At 33.2% G+C, this 22397-nt stretch overlaps 1 protein-coding gene across 4 annotated transcripts in view; it reads left to right on the top strand.

The window, feature by feature from the left end:
- Positions 1–22001, top strand: part of STRN3 (striatin 3) — a 105146-nt gene extending 83145 nt beyond the window's left edge. For 2 of the 4 annotated variants that reach the window (XM_027957227.3, XM_015102001.4), the window contains 10 exons: positions 212–352; positions 4389–4522; positions 5829–6004; positions 6186–6233; positions 6531–6652; positions 9853–10020; positions 11833–11973; positions 15199–15306; positions 20184–20270; positions 20353–22001. In XM_027957227.3, the coding sequence (XP_027813028.1) occupies positions 212–352; positions 4389–4522; positions 5829–6004; positions 6186–6233; positions 6531–6652; positions 9853–10020; positions 11833–11973; positions 15199–15306; positions 20184–20270; positions 20353–20522 (1295 nt within the window). In that variant the 3' untranslated portion in view covers positions 20523–22001. The remainder of the gene's footprint in view (positions 1–211; positions 353–4388; positions 4523–5828; positions 6005–6185; positions 6234–6530; positions 6653–9852; positions 10021–11832; positions 11974–15198; positions 15307–20183; positions 20271–20352) is intronic. The other 2 variants (XM_027957229.3, XM_027957228.3) reach the window with 1 other exon arrangement.
- The last annotated feature ends 396 nt before the right edge of the window (positions 22002–22397 follow it).

The raw sequence follows: 22397 nt of genomic DNA, 5'->3' as shown, positions 1-22397 counted from the left end.
AGAAATAGGAAATATCTTGTGTTAAAATTATTTCCATATTTTGGTGGGGAGGTTGATATGGAAAATTGAAGACATCTTTGACTATATGAGGTCTTTAATAACTGCAGCTTCTTAAAAATAGCCTGTTTTGGTAATAAATTGGTTTTTAAGGGTTCTAGCAAGTCAAGCAGTAGCTGTTAAATGAACCTCTACTGCTGACATTAATTTACAGGGGTCAACAGGACAAAACTCTGCGACACGATAGCTGATCTGGGAGATGATGAGCTGCCCCTCATCCCTTCAGGAATCATAAATCAGTCTAGGTCAGCCTCTACTAGAATGACTGATCATGAAGGTGCAAGAGCAGAGGAAGGTACAAAATTTAGCTACCATGTTTATTTACATTGCAGATGACATTAATTCTAAATCACATTTCCTTAATATACAAATTTGCTGCTGTTTTAAAATGCTGAAGATCAGCTTATATGATCTTCAGAGAAGGTTTTGGGCAAGTTCTTGTGTAATTGTCTTAGAAATTTTGAAATTTTTGACTTTTGCTTCCTTATGATTTTTTTGCTTTTGATGTTAGGTGGAATTGTTTCTATTATGTATGATTTCAAAGTACCTTTCTGAACTGTGACTTTAGTTTACAGATCTAGTATTAGGAAATTAGTATTTTTTAAAAGACTTAAAATAGTACATATGGGAAAGAATTATTTAGTTATTTGTCATATTGGTTAAATTTAGCAACTCGTAGTAATTGTCACTTGTTAGGAGACAGCTAAGTGCCAAACATTGTGCTTGAAACTTTATGTATATATTATTTCTAAAAATATATAAAATGATTGCCTAATTTAATCACTTTATAGAATAAGGCAACATCATTATTCTTTAACCCGGTACCAAGCATGTACAACTTAGTAATGAATTTTTAAAAATTTGCCTAAATTAGAAATGGGCAGGAATTGAAACTACTGTTTAGGCTTTTTTTCCCATAACTGATTTTAGGTAAAGATAACATAGATAACTTGAGTACTTTATAAATCTAGGTTAAGAAAGTTATAATTCTAAGTTATGAGACTGAATTTTAAGGTTTATTGTGACATATAATACATACATAAAGGATAATCCATTATCTAATAATTTGACATATATATTGAATTTTATTGATATTTAAGGTAATTTCATGCCCCAGTCGAAAAATTTTGAATATATCTTATTCTCTTCTGAGTTCTCTACTAGCACATATGGCTTAAAGCTAAATAATACTGCATTTTCCTTTAAAGTTGTCTCTGCATGTATTTACCACTTATCCTAATCTAAGAATATTTGAGGAAGGGTGAAGAAAAATCGATAAAATAATAAAACCAAAACGAAACATATTAAAGCATGAAAAATACTAGGACAAGTAAAATAGTTTGTTGATTTTCCCTAGATCTCTTTACCACTGTTACACTATTTTCCTGTTTTACCTTAGAGAGTATTTTCTAAAATACACATACCAACTCCATTATTCTTCATCTCATGCATTTAGTAGTGGTTCAGCTTCTTTAGCTTTTGATGTATTTTACCAAATACCGCATAGGATATTTTGCTAAAATTTTTGTAGTAACACTATACATTTAAACTGTAGATTTTACACCTTAAGGCAATACCATATTAGCGGAAATTAGGGACCCTTTTAAATGTTTCAAACCAATGACCTACGGGGGAAAAAAACAGTTAAGATCTGTACTACTCAAAAACCAATGTAGAACTTGTATGTATATGTCTAGTTGTGCTTTTTAAAGAAAAAATATAAGTGATCTGACTCTGTTAATAGTGGAAGGATAAAGAGGTGGAAAGATAAGCATGAGCCTTATTACACTATTTAAAGGGTAGATGCTATTAGAATTTGTTACTACAAAAAATTAAGTTCAGTTTTGACTTAGAACTAAGAGGGGAATATTAGCATTCATAATCTCTTATTTTCAGAGGCCATCTCCAATTATGCATTCTTATTAAAGACAGTGTCATACTTCATTTTGTAAAGGAAGAAAGCTTGTTTTCAGGGAGAGAAACTTACACATTAGAAACTTTCAAGACTATTTTTGGTAAAGACTTAGGTGTATGTATACCATGTTGCCACTGGCATGAATGGAATCAGTTAACTGAGCTGTGTTCTTTAGATTTTATAAAAATTGAAGGAGATAGGAAGAGCTTGATATGTTAGCTACAAGTTTCCTTTGTCATTATTGTCCATGAAAAGAATTATTAAGTCCAAAAAGGACCTTGCTTATAAGACCTCATTATGTAGAGCCTAAGATTTCCATAAAGGGAAATGCTAATATAATAGACTTAAATTGCTTGATGAAATCTTTTAGGCTTTCTAATAAAAGATATCATAGTTTCCATCATTAAAAATTACTTATTTTAGTAATTTTATTTCTCTTTGAATTGCTAATATTTCAATGCTATGTAATCATGTGCTGAAGATAATTATGTTAACATTAATAACATGAATTTATAGAATAAAAATTACTTCTGCAAATAAACAAGGGCAGAGTATTTACTGTGCTTACTGTATGCCACAGTAATGGGTGATTGTGGAAAGTAGAAATATAGCTTAAAAGATTTTATTCACTGAGATGTATATGCAGTATGCCGAGTGAGCAGGATAGTTTGCTATATATAAATGAATATATATGTGTATATATAGATAGAGAAATGTAGTTGTGTGATTCATTAGAAATTGGCATAATACTTTTGCTTAATATAATTGATATAAAACTCTAGTAAAACTAGCTAATATTGGTTAGACATTTCCCTTCACATGCTCTTAAATTGGTCAATAACTGATCAGAAATCTCTGCATAAAGAATGTATAATGCATTATTTTGTTAAAGCTATTTTATTGGGCTTTTATCAAAAGTTCTTTTATTGAGTGTGAGTGGGAGGAATTTTAGCATTTTATTCTAACTTGTTTTGCAAACAAATTATGTGCATAAAAGAAAAACATGTACTGGCTAAAATTGCTTTGAGAAAGTATTACCTTAATGAATTTTATATAACTGTTCTTAAACATAATTTTAAACTATTGGTTTTATAATTCTCAGCATCTTCTCATATTACCAATAACTGCATACTAGATACTAGTAGGAAGGATCCATGCTACAGATTATTTAGATTCAGTAGGTTTAACTTATAAAATTAAATACTACTATCCCTACATATATTTTCTATCAGATTTACTCTGTGTCAGTTGCTGACACATAGCTTCACTTTATGAATGTCATTCAGGACCCTGTTTGAATCAAATTATGTAGTTTACTTTGATATTACAAATTACTTTAATAATAAAATAAGATACTGTAAATAAGGATGAATTTTACTTTTATATGGTATATATCTAAAAGAAGTAGACTTGTATCTTCTCAGAATGTTTTCAGTAGTGTTAGTGATGACTGATATTTCATTGCATCTGTTTCCTATAGTGTTTTAAATTTATATCATTTTTCATGAAAATTTTTCAGAATTGACAATTAGCTTGAATTTTTATGTTTCCCTTTTAAAATTGCTCATGGATTTTAAATGTGTTTCGATATGTTGTTTTGTATTAACAGTGATTGATGTACTTTCCCCCTTGTATTTTAGGATTAAAATTTTGCTTTCAAAGCATGTTTGAAATGATATGGAGAATTGTTGCTTATAATTATAATAACAATACATAGTAGTATTTGATTTTAATGGGTCAAAGTATCAGAAGTTTAAAGTGCTATAGTCAGTATAGATTATTTATTTTAGGAGTATATTCAGTAAAACAAGTCAAAATAAAAAAAGCATAGACAGAGTTTGAAAACCGGAAGGCATTCTGAAGATCACATGGATTAACCATTTAGGGAAAAGAAACTGACGCTAAAGGTAGAACTGCCCTTTTCCTAGACCATTTAGAAATCTGAGCAATTTAAGGCTTTACTTCAATAAGCTAATACACTGTATAAGAGACTGGAAGCTCATAACATGCGAATACTTGTATTAACTTTCTATCAGGGATGAGAATATCTAGCATTTTCAAACAAATATGATGGAAAGTGAAAGGACTTAGCAATAACCTATTATGTTTAAAAAATACTATAATTATAGTTGTACCAAAGGGATATAAATAGATAAAGCTCCCACCTTTAAATAATACATCAAGTGCATATTTTATTTGTGGGAAATTACACTCAGTTCTGAAATAAATAAAACACTTGTTTATTACTGCACAGTAATAGGATTTTTTGAGTAGAAGAAATAAGGAGGGAAGTGGGAAAATAAAAAAGTAATTATATTACTGAATATTATAACTGTTAAGTGCTTACATTTCCCCACAATATTGTCTTGTACTGTATGATTTTTCAGCATTTAAGAAGCGGTTTTGTTCTTTATAGCTGAACCAATAACGTTTCCATCTGGAGGAGGCAAGTCATTTATTATGGGTTCTGATGATGTTTTGTTAAGTGTACTGGGCCTTGGAGACCTTGCAGACTTGACGGTAACAAATGATGCAGACTATAGTTATGATGTAAGTGCAGTTTTATTTTTAATTTTTTAATGATTTAATAGAAGGCTCCTTATTTTTTGGAAACACTTATAAAACAGAATTAATGTCAAGGTGCATGGAAAAGATAAAGTGTGACATTGTGTTTATTTGAAGTGATATATAGTTTTTTTCTTACAACTACTTTCTTTGTGGTATTTAAATTTTTCTTGGGTATTGTGGTGTATTAGGAGTTTGGGGTGATTGATTACCTAAAAATACTGATTGATAAATACCTACCCTTAGTAGTCAACTCTCAATTACCTACTCAAATTAAGCCATACTTTGCTGTTAACAAGAGAAAAATAGGTAACCTGAATCACTTACCTGCTTTCAGGATAATTCTTTAAACACATTTTAGTTTTGAACTTTTTTTTAAAGGATAATGTTAAAGTTAGTTTGTCATTTCCTAAATACTTAGTCTTTCATTTGAGGGATGGGGAGAGGATGAAGAGGGAATGGAAAAGACAGTGTTAGAGGTGAAACTAGTCTTGGATTAAATTTTTTATAGACAATAAGCACTCAATTGAGAGTTAACTATACTTACTTAGATTTTGTATTAGTGAATTTGCAGATTTTCAGCAAATTAATTTTTCCTTTTATAAACATATTTTTTTCTATGTTTTATACTTATATTAGAATGCTTTTTAGAGACATCGGCCTTGGTGGGCTGGATTATTCTCATTAATACTTTTAAAGTATGTAAGCAAATAAATTCTATAATAACCTTTTGACTGCTTTAGAAGTGGTTTCACAGCCTATCTTTACAGATGGAGAAATGAAGGTAAAAAGATTAACTTCTTACCAATATCAACAAAAAGTGTCTTTAGTTCAGACTTTTGAAAAGTACTTTAACTTGCTGCCTTGAAAAATGTCACATGCTGATTTTCTAAATGACAACTGTATTGTTAATATTGTACCCTTGGATTTTTGGTAGTAATTTATTTAATTTTTGTTTTCATGTAAAATGTTGCAACATGGTAGTTTCTTTGTGTGTTTTGTTTTTTCCCTCATTTTAATGTTTAGTAGGACTTTGGGTTTACCTTGATCATTAGGTAAAACAGATTAAAGGACTCATTCGACCTAAGTATTTGAAAGCTAATGAAATGATTCTTCTTAGTTCTTATTAAATGATAAAGATATAAAGTTTTTAAGGCGTGCTAAATTTCCACTGGACATTTTAGCAAAGCACTTTTGAATGTACCTTTTAAACACAGCAAAACAAACAAAAACTCCACATGCCTATCAGTTCATTACTTTTACCACTAAATATAGTGCTCTTTCTTTCTAGTTGCCTGCCAATAAAGATGCCTTTCGAAAGACATGGAATCCCAAGTATACACTACGTAGCCATTTTGATGGAGTTCGGGCATTAGCTTTTCATCCTGTAGAACCTGTGCTGGTTACTGCCTCTGAGGACCATACTCTGAAACTTTGGAACTTGCAAAAAACAGTTCCTGCCAAAAAGCAAGTATTTTAATGTTAGCCTGTTTTTTTCTTCCAAATTTGCTAATTATAAGTAATTATTCTCCTTTATGGTCTGTATCTTTTATGCACTTATTTGATCTTTCCTAATGACTCTTGTATATCAACCAGTGTTTTACCATAATTTATCTTCTCCCCTCCCCTTTTTTCTCCCCTCTTTTAGGAGTGCCTCTTTAGATGTAGAGCCTATCTACACATTTAGGGCCCACATGTAAGTTTTATTGAATTAGTACTTAATTAACAGCCGTAATTATTGTTAACTATTATTTATCACTCCTGTAGCCTTGTAATTTTTTCATGATGTTTGTTTTACATTAAGAAAGACATTAGCTGAATAATACTACATTTGATTAATAATTATACTAATGAGAATATAATTAGTACCGTTCCAATGTACATGTTAACTTAAACAGTTTTAGATACCACATAAATTTAGAGAGAGGTGGGAGGGGTACAAATGTAAGTTTGTAGGCTTTCTCACTAATTTTTCCCTCTTTTCCTGTGATAGTGGTCCTGTTCTGTCACTAGCTATTAGTTCCAATGGAGAGCAGTGTTTTAGTGGTGGTACTGATGCAACTATCCAGTGGTGGAACATGCCTAGTCCTAATGTGGATCCATATGATACATATGGTGAGTAAAAGGCTCAAGATGTGTCTTTTTAAGTGAATGGCGCTGACAGAAATAATCACCTCAAATATTATTTAAATATGTATTAAACTTGTCATTTAGTCTTTCCATTTACTAGTAATTTGCCCTATTAAAGAGAAAAATTAAGAAATAATCATGCCATAAATATTTTAGCCTGCAAGTTGGTATTTCCTATATTGTGTTCAAAAAGTTTTTTAAAACTATATTAATTAAAGCATTAATTTCTATACTAGAAAAGAGAAATTTAACATGAGGAATAATTTTTTTCAACTTAGCTACTTTACGTAGTTCAAAAATAATTAGTGCAAGACTACAGAAGCAAATGGGAATTCTCAGATGATGCAGTGGTAAGGCATCCACCTGCCATTGCAGGAGACTCAGGTTCAGTCCTTGGGTCAGGAAGATCCCTTGGAAGAGGAAATGGCAACCCACTCCAGTATTCTTGCCTGGAAAATTCCACGGACAGAGGAGCCTGGCATGCTATAGTCCATGGGGTTGCAAAGAGTTAGACATGACTTCGTGACTGAGCATGCATGTAGAAACAAATAAGGACATGAGGGTATAAATCAGTGAACTTGAGGGACAAAAAATTTCTTAATTTAAAAAAACTGAAACTTTGATTCATGAATGCCATTTTTAGAATCTGGCCAACAGAAATAACCTGTGCATATATTTAAATATAATTATAAGGACATTGTTTGTAACTATAAAAAAATTAAAATGAATTTATTAGTATGAGAATGGTTAAATAAAAAATGGTCTACTTAATGGTTCATTTTAAAAGAATTTAAGAACTCTTCGGTCTTTTATTTAACACACTGAGCACCTAAATTTGCCAGATATTAAAGCATACATCAAGAAATGAGAATTAGTCTAATACAAAAGAAAAAAAAAAACAGATTTTAAACACATAAGCAAGAGAATGGATAGGTACAAATTGTGATAAATGATATGAAGATACAGTAATGTAAGAGAGTAACAGCCAAAGTCGTCTTTAGATATAGTCTGAAATAATCACATTCAAGCCAAAATCTATATAAAAGTTAACTGTCAGTGAACAATTCTAAGCCAGTAAATGACCTGGAGAGTAGGACTTAAAAGATAACTCTGGCTTTTGCAAGGAGAATAGATTGGAAATGAGAAAAGAGTAGAGAAAGCAATACCAAGGTAATGTTGTAAAGTTATAACATGGTGATCTGGTAGATAGGTGAGATGATGATGTTGCCAAGAGTAGAGTGGAAATAGAGCAGTTAGAGAGAAGTGGGTTTAAGACATACTCGGGAGACAGAGTAGAATAAACAGAATCTCTGGATAAATTGGATTGAGTGGATAAAGTGATGGATTAGTCATCTTTTACAGCTTTATTGAGGTATAATTCCCGTATGATAAGATTCACCCGTTTGAAGTGTACTGTTAAGTAGTTTTTACCATATTCACAGGGTTATGCAGCCATTACCACTAACTCAGAACTTTTTTCCATCACCACTTGTGCATTTTTGACATAAAAAACTAAATATATGATGGTAGCTTATTGAAATGGGAATGTGAGAAGAGAAAGGATGTTGAGTTTGGTCTTTAAGCATGTTAAGAGGAAGGCAGTATCAAGTAGATACCATCAGTTGTGAGAAGGCAGACTCCTGAGGGACTCTGACATGTAGGGGTGGAGTAACTAAAGCAAGAGATTTAACCAAAAAAAAAAAGTAAGAAGGCGTGCCTGTGGGGTAGGAGGACATTCAGGAAAGTGAAATCATGACGCATACCAAAAGAAGAAGCCGTTTTGAGAAGAAAGAAGCTGTCTGCACTTTCAAATGTTGCTGAGAGGTCTAATAATATTAAGTATAGAAAGGTAATTGATCACCCAGGTTTTGGCCGGACAGAGGTTGGTTGTTGGGTCTGAGACCACAAGGTAAAGGGACTTGTGGATGACCTTCCAAGGTATATTCTATGGATGAAAAGCAAAGTGATGAAAGGAAGAAGGAAGGGAAACTATTAGATTTGATAGAACCCATCATTGATGATTTTAGCAAGGGTTGTTTTGTTGTGGTGATAGTATCAGAATGATTTAGAAAGTAAATGGAAGGTAAGAAAGCATATTTACTGAATCTGCTTTTCTTCTATTTGGTTGGAAGTTGATGTAAGTTTTGTTTGTTAGATTTAGAGATTTTGAAGCATATTTGTTTGCTGTGGTAATGATCCCAAGGAGGAGGATAATCTGTATAGTAGAAAAACTAAACATGAAAGCAAGTTAGTGTGGGAAATGGAATCCAGAATACCTGGTGGAATTCTCCATTTCAGGAGTGGAGGGCAATTCCTTACTTGTATCTGGAAACATGGAGAACATGGATTTAGACACTAGTCGATTTATAGGTTGGGTGACAGAAAAGTAGAGGAACAGTCCCTCTTTCAATGCTGTATTTCCACAGTGAATTTATTATGAGAGGTAATTATGTGAAAGGGAAGTTATGAACTGTGAGAAATATCTGTGGAAAATGGGAATTCAGTAGAGAAACAGAATTGTAGGACAGATGATGTTTAATGTTATTAGCCCCCATTGTCCTTCAAATGATGACTGGATGAATAAAATGTAGTATATCCACACACTGGAATATTGTTTGGTAGTAAAGGAAATGGAGCGCTGATACATGCTGCAGCACAGGTAAACCTTGAAAACACGCCAAGTGAAAGAAGGCAGGCAGAAAGGGCCGTTTGTATAAGATGTCTGGAATATGCAAATTTATAGAAACAAAATATGCAGTGGTTGCCTAGGGCTGCAGAGAGGCAGAAAGGAAAATTGAGGGGAAATAGCTAACAAGTGATGAAGATGCCCTAAAATTGATATGGTGATGACTGTGCAACTTGGTGAATATATTAAAAATCATTGGATTGACACTTTAAACTGGTGAGTTTTATGGCATGGGAGTTATATCTCACTCAGTAAAGCTGTTTATTTAAAAGTGGATGTTCCTTTTTTAGAAAATTGCAGAAATACAGGAAAGTATTAGAAGGTAGCATATAAATATCCCCAAACTCCACAGCTTAGAGACAGCCACTGTATACACATTGGTTTATCTGATGACCTTTATGTGTAGTCTTTGTACTTAATTATGTAGTTATCTTTATATACAAAAGCATTTCTTTTAAACTTCTTTTAGCTAATTTTTGTTTTGTTTCTTTCATTACAGAGCCAAATGTTCTAGCTGGCACTTTAATTGCTCATACAGATGCTGTCTGGGGTCTTGCTTATAGTGGCATAAAAAATCAATTACTGTCTTGTTCAGCAGATGGCACTGTTAGATTATGGAGTCCACAAGAAAAATTGCCATGTATTTGCACTTACAATGGAGACAAAGGTAAGTAAATTTTGCCTCTTTGAAAAGTATCTTTTTCTTTCTTTTTTTAATTTAGAAGATAAAAAGAACAAAGTAGTTTCACTACTTCCTGACTGCTCAAAAGAGATACTGAAAGAATTTTACAAATCTGTGATAATCTTTTTATTCCTAGTCATATTTTTATAAACAAGAAAGATGCTTTGCAGGTATATCCTGTAGCTCAATGCCTTTTAAAAAAAATAAATTTATTTTTGGATGCACCGAGTCTTCCTTGCTGCGTGTGGGCTTTCTCTTAAGTTGCAGCAAGCAGGGGCTACTGTAGTTGTGATGCTAGGGCTTCTCATTGTAGTGGCTTCTCTTGTTTCAGAGCACAGGCTCTAGGGCACATAGGCTTCAACAGTTGTGGTGCTTGGGTTTAACCCCAAGAATTGTGGAATTTTCCCAGATAGAGATTGAACCCATGTCCCCTGTATTAGCAGGTGGATTCTTAACACTGGACCACTGGGGATGCTTTGCAAGTATATCCTGTAGCTCAGTAGTTTTTTGACCTTTTTCAGGACATGTCCTATTTAAAAAATAGAACTATTTGTATCTAATAATAAAGTAGGCAAATGAGGCTACTCATAGGAACAGCAGAAGGCCCTCCAGCAACTCCAGGTAGATACTCACAAAGACAGAAAGGCTCATGGTCTCAGGTAAACCTGTAAACTACATATGAGCACACTGGTTGAGAAGTTTAGCTATAATCATTGAAATAGCACCATTAAATGGGAGGTGCAAACTGAGTTACAGGCTTGATTTCAAATCTTTTCCTGTCAAAGAAGGATTTAATATACCTTGTGACAATATGTGCATCTGTTTATATTATTTGTATATTGGCATCATTTCCCAAGTTATTTTAAAAAATCATACTTTTACTATAAATAACTTTTTGTTTTAAAACATTTTAGATGAATATTTGAACATTTATGCTTAATCTTGTTGAATCTCTAGGATACTTCAGTGATTCTACTAATTTTTTAATTTACCTAAACTTTTGAGATGAAAATTCATTTAGGTAATTTGTTTCTTGCTTACTCCAGAATTCACATAATTGTGCATTGATCTGGACAGTTGAATTTATTAACATGTTAAAGAGAGAAATTGATGCTTGATCTACTTAAGAGTATTACTGCATCAGTGAATTCCAGAGTCCAAAGCTTCATTTTCACAGATCCAAAAATATTATTTGCATTTGCTACTTGAAGCTAACCAGTGTCAGACAGGTGAACAGTCTCCCAAGGTAGTGGTGTACGAATGCTATTTTATCATTTTACAGTCAGAAATATAATGGCAGGACTTCCCTGCCAGTCTGGTGGTTAAATCTTAGCCTTCCAATGTCAGGGGTGCAAGTTTGATCCCTAGTCAGGGACCTAAGATCCCACATGGCTTGTGGCCAAAAAAAAAAAAAAAAATTAAAAAACAACAGAAGCAATATTGTAACAAATTCAATAAAAGAGTTATTAAATGATCCACATAAAAAAAATTAAAAAAAATTTGCAGGTGGGCCAGTAAACTCACCTAGGATTTTTGTCTCTTAGAAGAAAATGCATAGAGCAATAGCTTTTGTCTGTCTGTCTTTCCTTACGTGTTCCCTAGATGTGTTTTTCTTACAGTGTTATAAAAACTTCTAATAAATGAGAATAAGTTACCTATTATATCTCACCATCCTAACACAGTTGCTTTTTCATTGTTAACCTTATTTCAAGAATATTCAAATTCCTTTTTCTTATTAGAAAAGCAGAGATTTCTAAATTATTATGTTTACCCTTTATCTCTTTGGGCTCCTTTCAGAGCATGGAATACCTACATCAGTTGACTTTATAGGCTGTGATCCAGCTCATATGGTGACCTCTTTCAACACTGGTAGTACAGTAATTTATGATTTAGAAACATCACAGTCATTGGTGATGCTTTCATCACAGATGGATTCTGGTAAGTTTTCTGGTAAGGTTGAAACCTTAAAAAGGATTGTTTTACAATAGAGGATAACCTTTTACTTTTTATATTTTGACTATTTTAATTTAGAATGAAAAAAAGAATAACTTTCAATGTATACTTACTTTATTTCTGCTATTTCCTCAAATTATGTTTAAAAACTTAGATAAGTATTTGGGGACAGGTAAGTGAGTAGAGCAAATGTAAAAGTAAAAGAAAACAAGTGAAATAATTTTCGGTTTTTAATGAAAACACATGTGGAAGTGGAGAAATATATAATGAACCTGTCTTCCAGCTCCAGTAGTTGTGTGTAAATGGCCAAGGTTGTAAGTATAGAATGTGATATATGTATTTTACAGTTTATTCAAAGAGGGATCCAAATAAAGCATTGTGATTGGTTGGTCGGTCTCTCACGTCTGTTTTCATGTAGATTCCCCCTCTATCTCTTATATTTCCCTTGCATTTTTTTTAACTGAAGAAATTGGGTTGAGTTTCCCATAGTTTGAATTTTACCAGTTGCATCCTTGTGGTATCATTTAATGCGCTCCTCCTGTTCATTTCCTGTAAATTGTTTGTAGATCTAGAGGCTTATTCAAATTCAGGGTCAAAATTCTATTTGTTGTCTTTTTAAAGTTTTTTTAATGTTTTTGGCAAGACTATTTCATAATAATTTGTGAATTTTTATCAGAAGTAAATATTCTTTGGTCTGTCTTTTTCTTAGTTTCTAATCATTGCATGGATCCATTAATTTATTAACTGTTCAAAAATAGTTTTCTTTTTTGTTCTTTATTTTATTTTTACTTTACAATACTGTATTGGTTTTGCCATACATTCACATGAATCCGCCACAGGTGTACATGAGTTCCCAATCCTGAACCCCCCTCCCACCACCCTCCCCATATCATCTCTCTGGGTCATCCCAGTGCACCAGCCCCAAGCATCCTGTATCCTGTATCGAACCTAGACTGGCAATTCATTTCTTACATGATAGTATACATGTTTCAATGCCATTCTACCAAATCATCCCACCCTCTCCCTCTCCCACAGAATCCAAAAGTCTGTTCTATACATCTGTCTCTTTTGCTGTCTCGCATACAGGGTTATCATTACCATCTTTCTAAATTCCATATATATGTGTTAGTATACTGTATTGTTGTTTTTCTTTCTGGCTTACTTCACTCTGTATAATCGGCTCCAGTTTCATCCATCTAATTTTATCATTTCTGTTACACATATTAGCTAGATTGCTTCTATAAGGAGGAACAACCCTCATCAGTAATTTGGTTACCTGGAGTTAGCAATTATAAAGGAAAGGCAAGATAAATGATTACTTCCCACTCCTCCCCTTTATTTACTAGTTTGTAAAATGATTAAGTGATTCCCTAGTATCCTCCCAAGGTGACCAGTGAAGTGAGTTTTTGGGGTGTTGTTTTTTGTATCATTATAATCTTTCTTGGAATAAATGCATTTTATGTATTTCAGTCTGTTACATATTATCTTTATTGCTACTCAGATTATTTCATCTTTGGCCCGTGGGAGCTTATTCAGGTTGGCTCCTAAGTCTCCCCTTTGGACATAACCCTATTAGTTGTTGATGCTTTTCTTTCTGGTATGACAAGATGTTTTAGGTTCATCTTGTTCATTTTGCACCCCAGATCTGAAATGGGCCATTTCTCTAAGGAGCCATGGTTTCTTTTAGTGGAAAATGACATTTAGAGACTGCAAGATAGGTGCTCTGCTATTGTTGGAGTCAGTCCTCCTGGCTTTCATGGCTCTTGAGTTGGCCATTGGTTTAGACTTTTTCAGTAGACAGAGATGAAGAGTACATTTTTAGTAAAGGAAAAGACTGATAAATTTTATTCAGATGCTTCCAATAATGATTCAGATTTATCTCCTTGGTTTTATATTTTTATCTTATTTTAACAATATCAAAACTCTTGATTCTCTGCAAAATGATCATGATTTCTCATTTATCTAACAGTACAGATAAAGTCATCTCAGAATAATAATTGCAGTACCACCAAAAAGAATTTCGTTACTAATAGAGGGTATATTTTACTAGATACAGACAATCTAGTTACTGTGCTTTTAAAAGTCACTTGTGCTTATAATACCGATTAACTATACAGTTAAGTTCATTTTTTTAGTTTTACTTCTGATTTTTCATGATTGATCTTTTTAAAGTTACTCTATGATTATAAAAAAAAATCTAAATGGTTCTGTGATCAAATCTAAAAACAAATGATATGCAGTGTCTTTTTTCAACCCTAGTTTCTTCCTCTTACATAGATTATTTTTTTCAGTGTGTTTAAGTTCAGTGAAGAGTTCTTGTATACGTATAGAATGATCAATTTACTTAGTCTAATAAATGCTGACATTATTTTCCCATTAGTTTTGTTCTCTCTTTTCTCCCTCATCACTAATGTGAACAAAAATTAAGAACTTGGTAGTAAAGAAAAGGTCTCATTCCTAAGAACATCAATTCCAGTTCTTCGGTATTTTTGGTCATTGTGGGAGGGATAGGGTTTGTTCTTGCAAACACCTAATTATCACTTATGAACTTTTTTCCTTCATTATTTGACTCTTAATTCTTTAATGGACTGTTTATTAAAAGCAATGATTTGTGGATTTGGGATAATTTAAAAATTCTAAACCACCCTATATTGACAGTCTGCATTAAAATACTTCCAGTTTTTTTTTTCTAAACTTGAGCATAGTGCTATCCATCCACATTATAAGACATACTAGCTTATATATTTTTTGAGAAATTGTGTCTTTAGAATCTTAGTTTTATTTCTCATATTTTTTGTTTATATATAAAAGCTTTAGTTTTTAGTGATTGTTACATTTTGGTAAGACTGCAAAGGCCATCATTTAACTTTTAATTGAAGTTTTTCTTTTTTATTTGAAATATAGTTAATGGACAATATTAAACTAGGTATATTATGTAATGTTTCTCATTGAAATATTATTGACCATATTCCTTATGCTGTATATTTCCTTGGCTTATTTATTGTGTGACTGGAGGTTTGTACCTCTTAGTCTTCTTCACCTCTTGCCCTGCCGCTTGCTCCCCTCCTGTCTGGCAACTACCTATAACTACCTGTGTGTTTCCTGTGTCTGTGAATCTGGTTTTGTTTTGTTTTGTTTGTATTTCTTTCTTAAGATTCCACTTTACATTGAAGGTTTGAATTTGGTGTGTTTTCCTCCTTTGTTTTTTAGGTTTACAATCCAGTAATCACATTAACAGAGTAGTAAGTCATCCCACACTTCCTGTTACAATAACTGCTCATGAAGATAGACACATCAAATTTTTTGACAATAAAACGGGTAAGTAGGTTATCTTATTTTCTGTATTGACTTCCTAGCTTGAAAATTGCCAAGTTAATCTGTCTTAACTCAGATTTTTGCTTTAGTTAATGTAGCACACTTATAATGTTTGTTAATTTTCACCCTTGTTAGTGCTAGTTGCTCAGTCATGTCTGACTCTTTGCAACCCCATGGACTGTACCTGCCAGGTTCCTCTGTTCATGGAATTCTCTAGGCAAGAATACTGGAGTGGGTTGTCATTTCCTTCTCCAGAGGATCTTCCTGACCCAGGGATCAAACCCCGGTCTCCTACATTGCAGGCAGATTCTTTACTATCTGGGCCACCAAGGAAGCCCAAAATATCTTGTTTACCTATTATAATTTCTTCATGTGATGACAGTTATAAACCCTTCTGTTTGAAAATTTTATCTTTATATTATGTTGTGAATTAGTATAACATAGAAGATCACTTTCTAGTTTGGGCATTTTAAATATGTTCTTAAAATTATCAGTGGATGAAATGATACAGTGGCAGTTGTTTATTGTCATCTTTCCTGTGCTTTTTGGTTGTAGGGAAACGTACCAATTATATAGAAATCATAAATGTTAATTTGGCCATAGAATTGTTTGTTTAAGGATATCTGTATCATTTGTCGTTACCCAAAATACTTTGTAAAGTATTGTTTGCTCTCTTTCGGGAAAAGTCTGATAGCAAAGAGAGGCTTCTTTGATAAGCTAAAACAATTAGAGAAGTATTGAAAGACTTCCAAATAAGAAACTAAAGTGTTAATTGAAATATTATTGCAGGACAACAAATTATCAAGCAAGACAACAAATCAGAACTACAGATTTTTCTTTGTAGCTTACATAGGACATGGTTGTAATTTTTAGTCTGACTTTTAGATAAATATCTTTCTTCAAATAACACTTTTCTTGGACAGATTCCTGAACACGGTAGAACAAGTTGAGAAGAGAAGGGAGACTCATAGGTCTATATGTTGCATGGGAAAGAAGATTCATATTCATGTGAATGTCTCAATTTAACACCATATCAAATCAATTCTTTAAACATTTTTATGAAGCTTAAAGATCTTCCTTTGCTGCAAGAGCAGAGAGATAATTTCTTTTACTACCTTTCTAAAAAGATTCTTTGTATTAATTATTGAAAGTTTACATTTGTAAAGAAAGGTTCAGGAATTTTAGTAATAATAAAAGGAAAAAGTGATTCTTTAGAGCTTTTTGGCAGAAATCAGAAATAAGGTGCCTGTAGACTTTGAGATTGTTTACAAATTCTACCAATTAATTCTCTATGTTAACTAGCTAATACCTTATCTGTAATGCGAAGATAATTAAAGCACTAGGCTCTAAACAATTGAAATTTTCACTCTCATTTTCTCTGTGTTATATACAGAGATATACATATATACAACCCTTGAGTGTAACTGTAAATTGAGTTCATATGTATTCTTTTTAACAAAATTCGTCTTGAAAACTGGCAATTCATTTAAATATGATGCACTCAAATATCCCTATAATTGGTGTTGATGGTTAGCTAAATTTTTAATAGGATGCTGTTCTATCAAATGAATAGTAATTTATTGGATTTCTTATCTGAAACATTATAGAAATTGGTTGTGTGAATGGACTCAGTGAGTATTTAGATTTTAACAATAAAAGTACATTTAGTATTTTGCGCTGCACTGGCTACTATCATGTATAAGTTATTTCTGCATTCTGAGGTCTTAGTGTCGCCTGGGGAAAATAGTGTGAGTGAATGCACACGCACTCGTACATACACATGCTCATGCATAATGCAGTAAGATAAAGGAGGCTTCGTAGAGCTAAGGTTTGAGTTTTTCCTTGCAAGAATGATAAGGTTTTTGTTTAAGTGAAGAAGTTAGTAGGAAATTCCAGATTAGGGTATATTTTGAGTAGAAGCACAGAAGTGGGAATTTGGGCTGAAACAGAAGTTTCTTAGAGGTAAAGCCAAAGAGGTAAGTAAGTTTGGAGAAGGAAAGCAGAAACTACTGAGCCAGATTTTTCAGAGCCAAGCTAAGAATAATGGATTTTTGTTTATACTATGCACTATGAAAACCACTTGAATATTTGACCAGGGATTTGCAATATTGGTTTAGAAAGATACTCAAGTCACTGTACGGTAGATCCTTGACTATAGAGGATTTAGAAGTTTCAATTTATACTGTTTGTTTCAGAGAGATCTTCAGGGCTGGTGATTTTTGAAATTTTGGTAGAGACACAAATTTGAATTGCATATGCTGTGACCAAGACTTAGCTAATGGGTGAACCTGCAAGGAATGCGGGGGAGTTGGAGGAAGAGGGTTCTGAATTGGTTATGACCTCATTCATTCAGCAAAACTTACGAGTATCTGCCATATCCTCAGCACATTTCTTGATCTTTGGTGAATAAAACAAAGTGTCCTGTCCTCTTGAATCTTACAGACAAGTGGTACATTGCTTTCTGTAATTGAGATATTGGTATTAGTCTGTTTTTTAATTTCACAGATTGTACAGGTCAAAGAGCTTAAGGTGCTGGGGAAGAGAAAATCAGTGCCTGCATGTGTCCTTTTTTTCCTAAGTTATAGGAAGAAAGAATCTTGGTGGGGGAAGAGAGATGGTAGCAGAGCCGTGGAGCAAAGGTGAATTCGGTTAAATGTGAGAAGCTGCGTATATATGCTGGTGAAGAAAGGGGCAGAAACTGACTTCTGTGGTCACTAGTGGAAACCCAACATCCAGCTTGATTCAGAATTGCACCTCCTTATAATTGGTCCAGTCTAAAGGGTCACTCACATTTTGAAGTGACTTCAGGCTATGCAGAGGAGGGTTAACTCTAAATTGACTTAACATGTCATAGTTAGGGGTGAAAGAATTCTTCGGTTTAAGACATGATAAACATAGGAGATGTACAGTCATTCTCACAAGAGAAGTCAGAACTAGATCTGTGAGTTAAGAGTCACCACCACAGAATTAATGTTTTAAGGGAAGCTAATGATACTTCATAGTTATCCCCCTAATGTTTTGAGATTATTGGGCTGGAGGCCAGCTCTTCATACTCTGAATTTTTTTTTTTTTAATATTGAGAAGAATAGAGTCTAGAACCAGTAGATGAATTATGTTGGACTAATAGTATGTTGTGATGTTTCCCAGGTGGCGCTAAGGGTAAAGAACCCACCTGACTATGCAGGAGATGAAAGTGACACGGGTTCGCTCCCTGGGTCAGGAAGATCCCCTGGAGTAGGAAATGGCAACCCACTCCAGTATTCTTGCCTGGAGAATCCCATGGACAGAGGAGCCTGGTGGGCTGCTGTCCATAGGGTCGCAAAGAGTTGGACACAGCCGAAGCAACTTAGCACAATAGTATGTTGAATGATTTTTCTGTTTCTCAGGATAGTAGAGAGAAATTGTTATGGTTACTCTGTTAATATTGATGAAAAACAGACGAATGTGGCCTAAATGATGAGACTAATTTTGTCTTTAATTGATAAGCATTTAGTATCGCCAGAAAGTCACAGACTTTTTGTGTTCTTCAGAGTAACTTTTTGCACATTTGATTATGTTGTGGGTTTGTGTTCAGGGACCGAAGCCCCATGGCAGATAACAAAAGTAGGTCTGTTTCATGTTTCAGTGTGGAACGTTTCAGGGGACAAGCAGCATATCAAACGACTGTAAACAGAATTCTGGAGAAAGACCTCCATCTCTCATTAGGAGAAGCCCAGGCATTTGAGTAATACTCACTCATTGCTGAGTGAAAGGAGAGGAAATTTTTGTAACTTTTTATTTTATGTTGGAGAATAGCCAGTTAACAGTGTTGGGTTAGTTTCAGCAAAGGGAGTCAGTCATATGTATACATGTATCCATTCTCCAAAGGGGAGGAAATTTTTTAAGATATCAATATTTGCCATTTTATTGTTTGTTGAGTGAATCGACTTAAATCGCCTTTCAACCATCAGAAGTATATGTTGCCAGTGCAGAGGCTGATGCCCTTGCCCCAAAGTATGCAACACAGTTTATATTCACAACTTGTTTTTAAATTTCAACTCAGTATTGAATCTGTTTGCTTGCCAAGAATTCAGTGAAGTTAAATTACGTTTTATAGAATAGTGCTTTTGTTGCTATCTGGGGAAATCCAGAGTAATTTCTCTGATGTACTCCCACCCTTCTCCCCTTTCTTGCTTCTTATATATAAGATGATTGACATTTCAAAAGATAAATGATGCTATCAGAATCTTTAGATAGTAATGTATTCTCTGGTGATTTAACATTAACTCTGTATATAAAACAATCTCTTAAATAAAGCATCTTAATGAGAAAGATTCTGTTTTCACTCTTAATTCCCCTTTAATATGACCTTAAGCTTTTAATGCAGCTCTACAATCATTGTTTTCCACTATCAAATACCATCAGTTTCATGTTACACAGATGTCTTTTGAAGTAATTGGGAAAGTTCTGCATTAGAATTAAAATTCTCTTTAGAATATTATTGTAGTGGAGGAACTAAATGACAGAAGGCAGACCCAAAAAGCCACATATTATTGTAGGATTTCATTTGTATGAAGCATTCAGAATAGGCCAGTCCATAGAGAAAAGAGATTAGTGTTTACGGGGACTTGGAAGGAGGAATAGGGAGTGACTGTTTAATGGGTACAGGGTTTCCTTTTGCAGAGATGAAAGTGTTCTGAACTAGGTAATAGTGATGATTGTACATCATGATGAAAGTTCTAAAAGCCACTGAATTGTACCCTCCCAAATGTTTAAAATGGTAAATTATATGTTGTTTATTGTTGCTGAGATTGTTTTATATTGATACTGTATTATGGTTTCTGATTGCCCAAGTTAGTAACTATTTGAAAACTTAATCTTCTCTGTTATGTTTTATTTAGGTAAAATGATCCATTCTATGGTAGCTCATTTGGATGCTGTTACAAGCCTAGCAGTAGATCCTAATGGAATCTATTTGATGTCTGGAAGTAAGTCTGAACTTCCTGTCCTGCCCACAGATTTTATAATAGAATTATTACTCAGTAACATTTTTTATTTATTCTTTTACAGGCCATGACTGTTCTATTAGATTGTGGAATTTGGACAGCAAGACATGTGTGCAGGAAATAACAGCACATAGGAAGAAACTAGATGAATCAATTTATGATGTTGCTTTCCATCCATCAAAAGCATACATTGCTAGTGCAGGGGCTGATGCCCTTGCCAAAGTATTTGTGTGAATCAACAAAAACTCTCATCATAACAGCAGATTTGCTTGGACACAAAGGGTCTGCATCACTGCCATCAAAAAAATTAATGATATGACACTACATATGATCTGCCTGGTGAAGGCTATTTGGGCAGGCATAAATTGGTGGAAATCACATCTTAACGTCAGGCTCATTAATTTAATTGTAATTACTGTATTTCGTGGGACAAAAAAAGGACTCCATTATTTGTGGCCTGTACTGGATATGAACTGAGCGTATGTCTGTCTTTTAGGTATCTTTAAGCCAATGTGGAGTCTGATCTGACAAAAAGACTTTTGTTTTGGACTCTGTGTGCTGCCTTAGGGTTAGGAATGTGGTGCTCTTGTTGGGGGGAAGTGAGCTCCAAGAGTAGCTTTTTTCATCTCTTAGTGATCTTCTGTTTATTGGTTGAATGCCACAGATTCCCTTTTAAACTTATTTTGCTTTAAAAAAAAAAAAAGGAAATTTAACTTAAGATATTTTAGCATTAGTTGCACAAAATGTTTGGATAAAATTCTAGTTTTTATAAGTCTTTTTATATATTTAGCCTGTCACAACAGTGCTCAAGATTGTATTGAAGTTTTTCTGCATTATACAACCCTGAAACACAGAGATCTCACTGACCCGCTGCCGTGTAACCACACTCTTTCCTTCTTTTGCATAATACAGCTCAGCTAAGTCTTTCCATAAAGATGCTAAATCACCATCATCATCACGTAACTGTCTTCTTAAACCAAGGACTATTAAGTGTATTAAAATGAAACGGTGGGGTTTAGTACTCCAAATGAACTCTTAAAAAATAAAAAAATAAAAAAAAACTAATCTTGGCATCCTATCACTATGTGATATTTTGTACATCTTACTGTATTTACAAGTTTATTTATCAAGGATTATCCATCTTGCTAATAGCCTATTATTTATTTCACTTTTTGTTGGTCTTTATATCCTTTTATTAATGTGCTAAAGGAACCTGTATATCTATTTTGGAACTCTTTGATAGTCTAAAATAGACTAAAAATGGAATATTTTATAGTTTAAGTTACAAACCAAGGTGACTCCCCCAGATACATATCTTGGTTTACGATGATTCCAGACAAAACTATCTTGTTTTAAAATATTTGGAGTAAAATTTGAAATACAAATAAGATACAAAAATAGTTGAATCAGGATACAGAAATCTGCTGTGTTTGGACTAGTTATCCCTGTTTTGTTTTTTCAGATGTGCTTAATTTTATGGTGTAACTAAAGATTTTGTTTGTGTAATGCATGATTAAGACAATAAAGTATTTTTTCTAGTCTTCCAAAAAACTTTTCTGATCAGTTTGCGAGTTTTGATGAGTTTTGTAAGGTTTTTGTTTTACAAACTATGAATCAGCAAATTTTTAAGATTGTACCACATAGCGAACGTACCGCTGTTGAAAAATAATGTATATAAAATGCATATAATAAATATTAAATTGTGTACCTGTATGTTACTGTTGGCTACATTATTTTGTGTTGAATAATAAAGTGCAATACTTTACTCTCCATTGTTAAACTAGGTAATGGAGATGATTTCTCAGTGAGTCCTTCATTTTTATGCTCTTCTTTTAAATTTTATACTGTTTACTGATAATCTTCAACAAAATTAGAACAGTTAATACTACTAAGAATGTTTTTTAAAAGTATTTCACCCCATTTGGGGATTAAAAAAAAATCTTCTATTGAAGTTCAGATAATTCAAAATAAACACCCCCCCCCAAAAAAAACAAGTTGCTGAGATGCAGTTTTATATCATATCCTTAAGCTATCCTACTACTTTATTAAGTCTGAATTTCAGTTAATATTGTTATTTTTCCTATCTAGCCAAACCTATTTCCCACAGAA

Source organism: Ovis aries, chromosome 18, assembly GCF_016772045.2.
Source record: "Ovis aries strain OAR_USU_Benz2616 breed Rambouillet chromosome 18, ARS-UI_Ramb_v3.0, whole genome shotgun sequence".
NCBI classification, from domain to species: Eukaryota; Metazoa; Chordata; class Mammalia; order Artiodactyla; family Bovidae; genus Ovis; species Ovis aries.
Note: the sequence above shows the minus strand (reverse complement) of the source record. Positions and strands in the feature narration are given on the sequence as shown.